This window comes from Poromitra crassiceps, assembly GCF_964638095.1.
Source record: "Poromitra crassiceps genome assembly, chromosome: 16".
NCBI classification, from domain to species: Eukaryota; Metazoa; Chordata; class Actinopteri; order Beryciformes; family Melamphaidae; genus Poromitra; species Poromitra crassiceps.
This window is the reverse complement of record NC_139645.1, coordinates 1,832,771-1,847,211: the sequence shown is the minus strand read 5'-3', so window position 1 is coordinate 1,847,211 and position 14,441 is coordinate 1,832,771. Positions and strand designations below refer to the sequence as shown.

Here is a 14,441-nt window from a genome sequence, read left to right as displayed (position 1 = left end):
TCACTGGCATGTTTCCGCATTGCAAGAAGAACAAATAAGTGTAATAGGTGCTAGTAGATGAAATGACCCGGTCAGATTAGTATTTTTTTGCAGTGTTCTCTCCTCCTCCCCCTCCTAACGAGAGAAAGGGGGCAGGTCCTGTTGTAGTGGGCTCCTCCTCCATAGTGCCTGGCTGGGCAGGTGATGCTGCAGGCTCACACACACACACACACACACACACAGAGCGCCTCCCTGCTTATAGCTGCTTAGAATTATACCGGCTGACCTGCTTTCAGCACCGCGGCTCGTTAACAGCTCCCAGGCTAGAGCAGAGCGCACATTTTGGCCGGCCCCCTCCCCGCCTCAGTGCGTCTCACAGAGCGGCTAACCACAGGGCGCAGCCTCCCTCCCTCCCTCCCTCCCTCCCTCCCGCGGCAGCTTCAGCACCAGCACCAGCAGCAGCAGCAGCAGCAGCAGCAGCAGCCGGACGGACGGAGCGGAGCTGTCCACACATTCAGCACTTTCTCTCGGGGGGAACCAGAGCAAAGCACCAGAGCAGATCAGCTTCCTCCTGGACACTGACTGGGACACAGCTTGTTTCAGGATGGCGTCAAACTGCATCGGCCTGTTCCTCCTCTTCCAGCTCGTAGCTCTGAATGTAGTGTGTCCGATATCTGCGTTTCCCACACCTGCAGCCTCAGTGGACGGTGAGTTGGTCAACGCTTTTGTGCGCTCAAGATAAATATGAGCTAGCTATAGTAATAATATAGGCGAATACAGTTAGCCTATCACAGGGAAAACTGTAGGCCTATTAGCCCGATACTAGGCACATGGTATGGAAATGCCACTAAGTGCAATAAGGTAGCTCATTCAATTATAAACTCACTATTGAGCGCCATAAACGCACTATATTAGGTCCTTGTGGATTATACTATAGTAGGGTGAATGGAGGTATTATGGGACACTTTTTGACTTTTCGCCTTGTGGAAGCTTTCTTGCCATCAATTAAAAAAAATGGCCCAACACATGATACATTTCTGTAATAGTCTAGATGTTACCTAACCTTCTGAGGTGGAATGAAGGTTACATTATATTCCAAGGAGGCGTGGCATCCTCTTTTGTGTGAACTGACCCAAAATCCCTTTTTTCTGTAATGTTTCGTATTATGGGACACAATGTTTCGTATTATGGGACAGATGCCTTATGATGGATTTAGGCTAGTGTAAGCATTTACTGCACAATTTAATTCATACTTTGATATAATCTGACATGCACATCTTACTTTTCCTATTCATCTTTATAAATGAAGACTCCATGTTCATTTAAACTGTTTTATTTAATGTTTAAAACTCTGTAAACTATTCAAACAACAATCGGCCTGCCCTCACTGTCACAACAACCCCCTTAGTTGTTGAGTTAACAGTAGGTTAGGTTTAGGATGATTAAGTTGAGGGTTAGGGTTAGGATGATTAAGTTGAGGGTTGGGGTTAGATATAGGATGATTAAGTTGAGGGGTGGGGTTAGGGTTAGGATGATTAAGTTGAGGGGTTGGGTTGGGATGGTTAAGTTGAGGGTTAGGGTTAGAATGATTAAGTTGAGGGGTTGGGTTGGGATGGTTAAGTTGAGGGTTGGGGTTAGGGTTAGAATGATTAAGTTGAGGGGTGGGGTTTGGCTTAGGATGATTAAGTTGAGGGTTGGGGTTAGGATGAGTATGTTGACGGTTGGGGTTAGGGTTAGGATGATTAAGTTGAGAGTTGGGGTTACGTTTAGGATGATTAAGTTGAGGGGTGGGGTTATGGTTAGGATGATTAAGTTGAGGGTTAGGGTTAGGATGAGTATGTTGATGGTTGGGGTTAGGGTTAGGATGCTTAAGTTGAGGGTTGGGGCTGGGGTGATTAAGTTGAGGTTTGGGGTTAGGATGATGAAGTTGAGGGTTGGGGTTAGGATGATGAAGTTGAGGGTTGGGGTTAGGATGATTAAGTTGAGGGTTGGGGTTAGGGTTAGGATGATTAAGTTGAGGGTTGGGGTTAAGGTTAGGATGATTAAGTTGAAGGTCAGGCTGGGATGATTATGTTTAGGGTTGGGGTTAGGGTTAGGATGATTCCATTGAGTCTATTAATATTAACCAATTGAAGTGGTCAGTTTTGTTTGCCTGTCTATTTGTTGGTAACCACTAATCTATTCTAGAGAATAAACAATGGTTCTCTATTGCAAGGTTGATAATTTTGTTCATTAGCAAAGCCTTTTAGCACTGTCCCATAATACCAAAACATACTGTCCCATAATACGAAAGCGTGTTTCTTATTATGGGACAAAATGAAAACAACCTAATTCCAAAAATAAAACTTTGTTTTGTTTTGTTTTTGTTTTGTTTTTGTTTGCAAACATGCATCATATTCATGTTCCATCAAAAGTTTGTGCAATATATTAGCTATGAGAATTTTATGACCTTATGATGAAAACTAGCTAAAGCTTATGTCATTTTCCTCACCTCATGCCCTGCAGGGTCAACCTCCTGTTTGAAGCTTGCCCCGCCCACATATGTGATGTCACACCAATGAGAGCATGTGATTTTGATTGTGTAGTTTCACAGGTAGGGCTCAGAAAAAAAAGTTTTTATTTTCACTCATCAGGCAAGAAAATATAGCCTCTACAGCTTAAGTGTCCCATAATACGCTATGTCCCATAATACCTCCATTCACCCTATATAAACAGTGTCACCATAACCTCACTATCGATGGGAATGTAATAGTAGCCTATAATACCATTGGATATGGAGAGAAAAAACATATCCACTACTAGACTATTTACCACAACACTAGCCTACTACTAAAAGGTCATTATATCATGGGGGATGTTTTAGTGAGTTGTTATGTTTTGTAGCTATTTCATCATCCTATTATAACAATTCATATAGCAAACTTATTCATATTCATATGCCAAATATAGCAGAAGTGAAATAAAGTGAATCTCAGCAATAGCTGATGGACTGATAGAAATAATAAACCAGAGGTAGACAGGAAAGCGAATGGTGTTTTGACGACGCCTGGTCGCATGTTGAGGCCGCCTGTGGTCTATTTTCACCGCACTTTAATCTTGTGTGTGCTAATCCGATTAAACTCTGCCTCTGCGGGTCGAGGCGTGAGTCGTGAAGGCAGAAACTATTGCACTATCATTGAAACTTAAAATTAATTTAAGTAAAAAAAAAAAAAAAAAAGGTAATTCGCCATGCATAACCAGTTCACCAAACAAAATCAAAATGTGATTAAAACTATTAGCTCAATGGACACATATTGTTTATAGGCTATGTTGATATCATTAATCTGTGTGCAAATGTGTCTGCACTGGGGCCCTGGCGTCGTCCACCAACCAGAAGGTCGGTGGTTCGATCCCCGGCTCCTCCAGTCCGCATGCCGAAGTGTCATGGGCAAGACACTGAACCCCAAATTGCTCCCGATGGCTGTGCCAGCACCCTGCGTGGCAGCTTGCCGCCTTCGGTGTGTGAATGGGTGAATGTCGGCACATTGTAAAGCGCTTTGGATAAAAGTGCTATATAAATGCAGTCCATTTGCCTGCGTCTATTACATTAGTAAACTTGTCTGATAATTACACGCACTTTTTCTGTTGTAGATAAAAGTGTGTACAATAGACAGCTGACAGAAGAAAGACCACTAGAAGAACAGGTAAGCCCACCTCTCTGTGTGTGTGTGTGTGTGTGTGTGTGTGTGTGTGTGTGTGTGTGTGTGTGTGTGTGTGTGTGTGTGTGTGTGTGTGTGTGTGTGTGTGTGTGTGTGTGTGTGTGTGTGTGTGTGTGTGTGTGTGTGTGTGTGTGTGTGTGTGTCTGTCTCTCTCTCTCTCCCCCTCCATATGCCCTATACAGTGCTAATATTTATCATCCAATATCCGGCCAAATGGCCTTTATGGTCACTTGCCAAACAAGCTGGATAATGGAGCAACAAACAATATTAATAAGAGTTTATCCAACGTGCAAATTGTTTAATGTTTGTCATTCATTTCCCACAGATTGCTGAGGCCGACAGCGTGAAGACTGCAGTACAGTCAGCCGGTAAGACGACACCTCACTCTGACAATCAATGAAGGACTTGATTTCCGCCTGCATGTAGAGTGGCTTCTTATTGTAGCACCACAGTGGAACAGGCTGTTCATACTGAGAGAGATCTATCGCTCTGATAACCCAGCCTCATGAGTGTGAGATCTATTGCTCATCAGTGTGAGGTGACATTGTCTCTATCCCTTGGTGTGACTTGGCGTATATATCTCCATTCTGACCCATTTCTTTGCCTTAATTCAGAGACCCAGCCTCCCGCCGCTCCCGAGGACACAGAGTCCGAGCGCGACGGCGATGACTTCACCCTGCTCAAATCATTGGCTGAAGGTCAGAAGTCAAAGGAGAGCGATGAGAAGACTCAGCAGCACTACGTCCCCGACGAGTCCGACTCCACCAAGAGCCGCCGCCTGGCCGAGGACTACGACTCCACCAAGAACCGAATGGACTACGACAAGGACCAAGGTAAGGCACACACCTGTCACAGGCCATCACAGCCTGTCACTGCCGTCACAGCCTGTCATTGCTGTCACATGCTGTCACTGCTGTCACAGCCTGTCATTGCCGTCACATGTCACCTCCGTCACATGTTGTCACTGCTGTCACAGCCTGTCACTGCCGTCACAGCCTGTCACTGCCGTCACAACCTGTCATTGCCGTCACAACCTGTCATTGCCGTCACAGCCTGTCACTGCCGTCACAACCTGTCACTGCCGTCACAGCCTGTCATTGCCGTCACAGCCTGTCATTGCTGTCACAGCCTGTCACTGCCGTCACAGCCTGTCACTGCCGTCACAACCTGTCACTGCCGTCACAGCCTGTCATTGCCGTCACAGCCTGTCATTGTCGTCACAGCCTGTCACTGCCGTCACAGCCTGTCATTGCCGTCACAGCATGTCATTGCCCTCACAGCCTGTCACTGCCGTCACATGTCACCTCCGTCACATGCTGTCACTGCCGTCACAACCTGTCATTGCGTCACAGCCTGTCACTGCGTCACATGTCACCTCCGTCACATGCTGTCACTGCCGTCACAACCTGTCACTGCTGTCACAGCCTGTCACTGCCGTCACAGCCTGTCACTGCCGTCACAACCTGTCATTGCGTCACAGCCTGTCATTGCGTCACATGTCACCTCCGTCACATGCTGTCACTGCCTGTCACTGCCGTCACAGCCTGTCATTGCCGTCACAGCCTGTCACTGCCATCACATGTCACCTCCGTCACATGCTGTCACTGCCATCACAGCCTGTCACTGCCGTCACAACCTGTCATTGCGTCACAGCCTGTCACTGCGTCACATGTCACCTCCGTCACATGCTGTCACTGCCGTCACAACCTGTCACTGCCGTCACAGCCTGTCATTGCCATCACAGCCTGTCACTGCCGTCACAGCCTGTCACTGCCATCACAGCCTGTCATTGCCGTCACAGCCTGTCACTGCCATCACATGTCACCTCCGTCACATGCTGTCACTGCCGTCACAGCCTGTCATTGCGTCACAGCCTGTCACTGCCGTCACATGTCACCTCCGTCACATGCTGTCACTGCCGTCACAACCTGTCATTGCATCACAGCCTGTCACTGCCGTCACAACCTGTCACCTCCATCACATGCTGTCACTGCCGTCACAGCCTGTCACTGCGTCACAGCCTGTCACTGCCGTCACAACCTGTCATTGCGTCACAGCCTGTCACTGCGTCACATGTCACCTCCGTCACATGCTGTCACTGCCGTCACAGCCTGTCATTGCGTCACAGCCTGTCACTGCGTCACATGTCACCTCCGTCACATGCTGTCACTGCCGTCACAACCTGTCACTGCCGTCACAGCCTGTCACTGCCGTCACAACCTGTCACTGCCGTCACAGCCTGTCACTGCCATCACAGCCTGTCATTGCCGTCACATGCTGTGGCAGCGTTTGTGACGGCGCTGACACCGAGGTGAGCCTGCTGGGACTGAGCCCGTCTGCTTGTCTGACTTCTGCCCCGCCGCCAAGGGAAGGTCAAACGCCTCGTGCCTGGATCTGGCACCGGCAGGACACCAGGCAGACATTTTGTGGGAAGGCAGAGACAGAATGAGAGAGAGAACAAAAGAAAGAAAGAGAGAAAGAGAGAGAGAGAGAGAGAGAGAGAGAGAGAGAGAGAGAGAGAGAGAGAGAGAGAGAGAGGATGATGTTCTATCCTGCTGTCTGCTGAGAGACATTGTGGTTGTGGTGGCTAATGCTAAACTACCAGCAGTAAAGCTTCTTCCTTCATCTCTGTACAGCTGACTGTAAACACAGCCTTAAAGGGACAGTTCACCCCAAAAATCAAAACGACATATTTCCTCTTAGATATCTCCATCTCCATCTCCATCGTTTTGGTGTGAGTTACTGAGTTTTGGAATGCACTGTCCCTTTAAGACACCCACCCACCCACCCACCACGACTGTCTCATCTGTGTCTCACATGGCATAATGAAAAGACGGAGGAAAACACACAGGCAAGAATTTGAGAAGCCTCTGACAAATACAGTGATACAGATGTATTGTCACTTTACAAGCCTGCTATCATCCAGCTCTTCATTCCAACTGATCACTTATGTACAATTATCTGACCATTTAGATCCAGATTAGCTCCTACATCACATAAAAAACAACTCTGTATATGGACAACACAGTTACTTTATTTTATATATATATATATATATATATATATATATATATATATATATATATATATATATATATATATATATATATATATATATATATATATATATATATATATAGTATGGATAACACAGTTACTGATCATCAGCATAATGCAGAGAGTCTCTGAGCTGAAGTGACTCAGAGACAAAGTGCTGACTGGCACACTTCACCTTCTCGTGCGGTTGGCTCAGCTATAATCAACAGCTCATCACTTACACAAAGTCTAAATTTGCCTCCATTTTCAAATCATGGAGAGGGAGACAGACAGAAATATGCCTGCTGCTATTCAAAGTGACATCAATGATTCATCCACTGTAGCACAAAGTATCCCGGGGTTGCGTGTGCGCCTCGTGCGCAGCTTCAAAAAGCAACCTTTTTTTTTTTTAGAGATGATTATGTAAGAGTCAAGCTGCACCAGCTCCACACATCTCACTCCATAACGCAAACAGTAAACAGTTGAGTGGTGATGAGGGATGTGGGTTGTGGGAGAGAGTGAGAAATGGAAAAGTTAAGAGGCGAAGAGAGTAGGAGGAGAGGAGAGAGGGAGAGGAGAGAGGAGGAGAGGAGAGAGGGAGAGGAGAGGAGAGAGGGAGAGGAGAGAGGGAGAGGAGAGGAGAGAGGGAGAGGAGAGAGGGAGAGGAGAGGAGAGAGGGAGAGGAAGAGAGAGGAGGAGAGGAGAGGAGAGAGGGAGAGGAGAGAGGGAGAGGAGAGGAGAGAGGGAGAGGAGAGAGGGAGAGGAGAGGAGAGAGGGAGAGGAGAGGAGAGAGGGAGAGGAGAGTGGGAGAGAGTGGAGAGGAGGAGGAGAGAGGAAGAGAGTAGGAGGAGAGGAGAGAGCGAGAGGAGAGGAGAGAGTGGAGAGGAGGAGGAGAGAGGAAGAGAGAGGAGGAGAGGAGGAGGAGAGGAGACAGGGAGAGAGTGGAGAGGAGAGGAAACAGAGGGAGATATCGGAGAGGAGAGAGGAGGAGAGGAGCGGAGAGAGGAGAAGAGGAGAGAAGGAGAGGAGATAGGAGGAGAAGAGAGAGGAAGAGAGAGAGGAGAGGGAGAGGTCGGAGAGGAGGAGAGGAGACAGAGGGAAGATTTGAGAGGAGAGGAGAGGAGAGGAAAGAGGAAGAGAGGAGAGTGGAGTGGAGGAGACAAGAGAGGAGAGGAGAGAGGAAGAGGAGAGGAGGAGAGGAGAGAGAGGAGAGGACAGGAGAGAATGGATAGAAAGTAGAGAAGAGGACAAATCATTAACTGACAGATATGTGCTCAGGAGAGGAGCTTTACTGCTTCACAAGTCTTCATGAGACATTTATAAAACACAAGCATGGCACAAACCAGAAGACAGAGACAGAGACAGTGAGACGGAGAGGAGACGGGAGTCAAAACAGAAAGAGTCCACAACGTGTTCCTCTCTACATGTCCCGTGACACCACTGACTAACCTTTAGAGAGCTCCTAACACGCGTGTCCTCTCCTCTCCTCTCAGACGAGCCAGAGAGCTTCCGTCAGGTGGACGGCACTCCGCTGACAGCAGAGGACATCGTCCAGAAGATCGCCAACAAGATCTACGAGGAGGACGACAGAGGAGTGTTCGACAGGATCGTCTCCAAGCTGCTCAAACTGGGCCTGGTGGGTTCTGGTTCTGCCTCTCGTGTCCTCGTTTGGCTTTCGGGTCGGCGCAGCATGCGGTGTTACTCCCTGCTCCACGTTCTTTACCTGGGAGGGGAACACATAGTGACATGCTCTGGTGGAAGGCCTCACAAGTAGGCAACCATGAAATTGCACAAATCAAGATTTGTGGGTTGTTGTTGTTTCTTTAATTTAGTGTTTCCTTATTCTCATATTACACAAGTTTAGATCACTAACACTCCACGTCCAAACGAGAAAAATAATATATCTTTTTGCCACTCTAGAAGTAATCTGAAAGCCCAAATTGCTTAATTTCCCCAGTCTGGGTCTGTCACTGACAGGCTGGGTCTGTCACTGACAGGCTGGGTCTGTCACTGACAGGCTGGGTCTGTCACTGACAGTCTGGGTCTGTCACTGACAGGCTGGGTCTGTCACTGACAGTCTGGGTCTGTCACTGACAGTCTGGGTCTGTCACTGACAGGCTGGGTTTATCACTGACAGTAGCCAATAGGTGATAGATTGAGATGGAGTGGATCTAGAGTCAGTACATGCTGCTACCACACCTTCTAGTACATGACATTGTTGTCTGGCTCCCTCTGTAGATCACAGACAGTCAGGCAGAGACCCTGGAGTACCAGGTAGCTGAGGCTCTCCAGGATCTCATCACCAAGAACGCCAAGAACAATGAGATCGAGGACCTGGATGGAGACTATCCAGCAACCAGGGACGAGCAGAGGTCAGACGCCAACATGGTAAGATGATGCAAACGATGATGATGATGCGAATCAGAGAAGTAAACACGTTTTTTTCTGCAAGTAAAAGTGCTAAGTAATCATGTAAAAGTTGAAGTATGATTTTAAATTATTTACTTAAATATAAATATAAAAGTACATGCTCTTAAATTTACTTGGAGTATAAAACCAACGTATTCCTCTAAAAAGGGGATTTCTAAAGTACTAAACAGCTGAGTGTCTCTTCAGTTCCTCTGAATCACAGATGAAAAAGAGTCCTCAAATCACTAACTAAGGAAGCTGTATAATACCGTACATTTAAAAAAAATCCCAAGAGTATATTTTGAAAATGTAGTGAGTAGAAAGAATAGGTTTTTCTTCTGGAATCCAGTGAAAATTAAAAGTAAAATGAAAAGACTTAAATGAAAGAAAAACCTGATTTAAATAGTATCTGTAAGTACAGTAACAAATAGTTACTTCTCACCACTGATGATTATGATAATGAAGACAATGCTATAATGGCAAAGAACGATGATAACGCGCGTGTCTCCAGGACGCGCCCCGGCGCGGCGAGGAGGAGGAGCAGGACGATGTGGAGGAAGACGAAGATCAGATCGAGGATGAAGCAGACCGGGATGTAGAAGGGGAGGGGGGCGACGCGGCCGACAACACCTGGGTCAGAGACACCGAGGAGGCCAACGAGGTGAGCCCCGAGGACGGCCTACAGGACCTGCAGTACTTCCCCAACTTCTACCGCCTGCTCAAGAGCCTCAACTCAGGTAAGGTGTTTCCATCACCTCCTCCTTTCTCCCATGGCCTGTGGGTACGGTCGGATCAAGGAACCTATCAAAGAAGGAAGAGTCATTACATCATACCAACCATAGGCGATTCTAGACCTTCCAAACAGGGGTTGCACCACCCAGAAGTCAATATTACTCCGGTAGGGGGGTCTCCAGAAATTTTGTAAATTTTAAAATAAAATGCATTAATCTGGGGCACAATGAGAGCAAAATGAAGAGGCTAGTGTTGTGAACACTAGTAGATATGAAGAACTACACACATCCCATTAATATCCTCTTCACTATGCTGTGGCTTTACAGTGATGAAAAAATAATTGTCTCCTTATATAGCCTATTCTATCTGCATGATAGTGTTTCCCAACCACTGAACCGTGGCCCACTGGTGGGCCTCAGAGCACCATCTAGTGGGCTCCTAAAGCAGGTGTTTGCAGTCAACTACTTGAAATTAATATGTGGCAGTCAAAATCTATTTGTGGTGCTCAAAATCTATTGTGGTGTACCTCCACAAATAGATACCTGTATAGGAGACACTGAATGCTATAGTAGGATATGACAACACATTCTGAACAGGGCACTCCTGAAAAAGAGAGCATTGCTCTCAGTGAGACTCCCCCTGTATAAATAAAAGGTAAAAAAAAAAAAAAAATCATCTGGCCACTAGGGGTTGCACGTGCAGCCAGTGCACCAACGTATAATCGCGCATGATACCAACGTTCTAAGGCACTGCTTGGTGCCAGGTCTACTGAAGCGTATGGGAGGTACCTGGAGAAGCACGCTCAAGAGAAAAGGCTACTGTACTGACTGATTGTTCCTCATGTGCTCCTCCCTGCTCCATTTATTTCCCCATGATAGACGTTTCGTAAAATGCTTAAAAATAGTTCTACTTGGTCAAACCAAGTGACCCGGCTATATTTAGAATCAGGAGAGACCACAGAACATTTCACTCAGACCCAAGTCACCAAAACTAAAAAAAAAAAAAGGACATTATAATTCTTTCTAAAAAAAAATGTGTCTGATTGAAATGTTATATAGTCTCTCTTGATTCTAAATATAGCTGAATTGCTTGGTTTGACCAGTAAAACTATTTTCTTTTAAGTATTTGGCAAAATGTCTATGGAAAATAAAATGGCAGAGGAAATCCCTAAGCCTGACCAACAGCAAATAAAGGAATGTGCACATGAGGAGAAATGAGTGTGTTCTTTCCTCTGGTCCAGGCATTTCCTCATCAAAGATCATACGACGTAGATGTTGGATTTCAGGGTGCTCCTCCAGGCATCTCCCATAGGCTTCAATAGCGATGACAGCAACGTCTGATGCAATGACTGTTCCTTCTTTTATAGGTTCCTTGGGTCAGATCAGGAAGAGGGCTAGAGAGGTTGTTGTCATGACTGTTCCTTCTTTTATAGGTTCCTTGGGTCAGATCAGGAAGAGGGCTAGAGAGGTTGTTGTCATGACTGTTCCTTCTTTTATAGGTTCCTTGGGTCAGATCAGGAAGAGGGCTAGAGAGGTTGTTGTCATGACTGTTCCTTCTTTTATAGGTTCCTTGGGTCAGATCAGGAAGAGGGCTAGAGAGGTTGTTGTCATGGCGATATCGTTGCAAAGGATGAGTCACGAGTCGTGGCTTTGTTCCATCTGCCTTTGTCTCCCCGATGCCTCTTTATAGACACACACACACACACACACGCACACACACGCACACACACACACACACACACACACACACACACACACACACACACACACATGCACACACGTCACACACACACACAGACGTCACACACACACACACACACACACACGTCACACACACGCACACACACAAACACACACACACACACACACACACACACGCACACACACACACACACACACCACACACACACACAAACACACACACGCACAACCTAATTACTAAACTAATTATTTCAAATCCTCATCACGACGATCCCCAGAGTCAAACAATCGTAAAAAGCAACATTAACACAATGGTCGCTGATTACTGTTAGCATTGATTGTGGTGTAGAAGCGGACGGTGTATATTGATTGGAGTGCTCTGCTCTGCTCTGCCGTCACAGATGGAGACACCCAGGAGAGAGAGACCCTCATCACCATTATGAAGACGCTGATCGACTTTGTGAAGATGATGGTGAAGTACGGCACCATCACGCCGGAGGAGGGAGTCTCCTATCTGGGTGAGACTAAACACCGTCTATTTATAGATGCTCCATCCGGTGCCAGTCCTCAAGGCCAGAGTGCTGCTTCAAAGTCCTTGAAGACTTCATTGCATTTGATAGCTAAGGGCCTGTGTCCACCTGGCGTCTTTTCCTCAGGTCCAGCGTCTATTTTCAATTGTTTCCAATGGGAGGAGAGCGTATGCGAGCGCACACGGACGTGTAGAGAAAGTGCAGAGCGCCCAGCGTCTTTTTTCGGCGTTTTTGTGCGCCGACTCCCAGCGCTTCCAGCTGAAAATATTTTAACTTTTCAGAAAGACGCTGGTGTCGGCTGCTCCTTTTCTGGTAACTAATCATATGGAAAAACTATCGCAACAGAGACAGAACGGCTCAATTGTGGGAGCAGATCGGCTAGACACTTAATATTTCTGGTGAGTGTTGTGCTTACTGCTTTTAATAGCGTAGCCTACCTGTGTTGTTAGCTTGATAGCTGTCAGCTATCAAGCTGAACTAACGTTACTTGCAGACTGCTTCCTTGTATATTGTGCGCTGGGATCAGCATTCCCCAGCGCATTCCCAGCGTTTAACGTCGGAAAAAGACGCTAGGTGTACACAGGCCCTAAGGCTGCATTGTTGTTGTGTTGGAAATCAGTGTTAAATGGCTCTATATTCTGACAGCAATCACTGAAATAGAGTGTTTGGTCGGTAACTTGAAACCCCCCAACCCCCCACTGTCCTCTATCTCTCTCCTGTAGTCCTGCAGGCAGGGCGGAGACGTATCTCCACAACCGTAACTCGTAGAGACTCACGGACGGCGGCGTTGGATTTGCGGTGAAAAAATATCACGTTCTCTCCTTCCGTTTCTCAGAAAATGTCAACTTTCCTCTGATTGGATAGTTTGAGGTCGCCGCCAATTTTTATTTAATCCGAGAAAAGTTGCAATTTTCTGCTAAACGGAAGGTCAGATCACGATGCCAATAAAGATGTATGTATTTTTTCACCCCGAATCCAACGCCGTCATCGGTGAGTCTCTACGAGTTACGGTTGTGGAGATACATCTACAGGAGAGAGATAGAGGACAGTGGGGGGTTGGGGGGTTTCAAGTTACCGACCAAACACTCTATTTCAGTGATTGCTGTCAGAATATATACAGCCATTTAACACTGATTTTAACACAAAAACATCACTGATGTTTGTGTGTGTTTCTTTGTGTCGTGTGTGCGAGTGTGCCCGTGTGTGTGTCTCTGTGTTTAGTGTGTGCATGTGTGTGTGTCTCTGTGTTTAGTGTGTGCCTGTGTGTGTGTCTCTGTGTTTAGTGTGTGCCTGTGTGTGTCTGTGTGTTTAGTGTGTGCCTGTGTGTGTGTCTGTGTTTAGTGTGTGTCTCTGTGTGTGTGTGTGTGTGTGTGTGTGTGTGTGTGTGTGTTTAGTGTGTTTAGTGTGTTTAGTGTGTGTGTGCGCACAGCCCAGCCAATTTCCCCTATCAGCCGGTGCAGTGGAGCGTGAAGCGTGTTCTGGCAGATTCGTGTCAGGGACTCCCTTTAAGCAGGCCTGCTGCTTTTATATGGCTCCGCCTCTCATCTCATTTAGCCAGTGGAAAGGTTAAGCCACCTGTAAGGGACAGCTGTCATGTTTCTGCCTCAGGAACCTCTGGAACATCTCCAACATCTCCCTCCATCCAAACCACATTCAATCCCAGACAGGGAAAATAACACTGTTTGCTTGTCGAGAGCAGATTTAATTAGACCATATCTCACAAAATGATTTGATACACAATATCAGAATCAGAATCACTTTTATTGCCACAGTATGCAAGTTACATACGAGGAATTTGTCTTAGTGTCTGTATGCAGCGTAGCGGTCACATCAATATACAGAGATAAGAAGTAGGAGGTTAACTAAAGACAATCACAAAGTTGCAAGTGCAATCAAATCAGTAAATATATACAATATGTACATGAGTGGTGAAGTGTTCTGTGGATGATAAATATTAATTTACGTTGGATTTACATGAGATTTACAGACTGAGTTAAATAGACGTTAAATAGGCAGTGGATTTACATGAATTTACAGTCAGAGTTAAATAAGAGTTTACATTGAATGTACATGAAATGTACAGGCTAAGTTAAATAGGCATTAAGTGTGCAGTGAATTTACATGAATTTACAGTTCCAGTTAAACAGGCATTACATTAGATATGAGTTACAGTTTTATTGGGGGGGGGGGAGTTCAGATATGGAGTTCAGATACAACCACGATACAACTTGATGAAGTGCAATGACAATAAAGTGCAGCATCAGGGTTATTTCTGATGGGCTTGCTACAATATAAACAATTGGAAAAAGAAACGTCATTACAAAGGAATACTTGACTATCATCTGGATGGAGAGCTT

General features: G+C 46.2%; 1 protein-coding gene across 1 annotated transcript in view; it reads left to right on the top strand.

Moving 5' to 3' along the window:
* Window positions 1-583: 583 nt before the first annotated feature.
* The window catches only part of scg3 (secretogranin III), a gene marked incomplete at both ends in the record, with an annotated part of 23,462 nt that continues 9,604 nt past the window's right edge, over window positions 584-14,441 (top strand). The window contains 8 exons of the mRNA XM_083652764.1: window positions 584-686; window positions 3,610-3,662; window positions 4,003-4,045; window positions 4,292-4,510; window positions 8,207-8,349; window positions 8,952-9,101; window positions 9,634-9,859; window positions 11,956-12,072. Of these exons, the coding sequence (XP_083508890.1) occupies window positions 584-686; window positions 3,610-3,662; window positions 4,003-4,045; window positions 4,292-4,510; window positions 8,207-8,349; window positions 8,952-9,101; window positions 9,634-9,859; window positions 11,956-12,072 (1,054 nt within the window). The remainder of the gene's footprint in view (window positions 687-3,609; window positions 3,663-4,002; window positions 4,046-4,291; window positions 4,511-8,206; window positions 8,350-8,951; window positions 9,102-9,633; window positions 9,860-11,955; window positions 12,073-14,441) is intronic.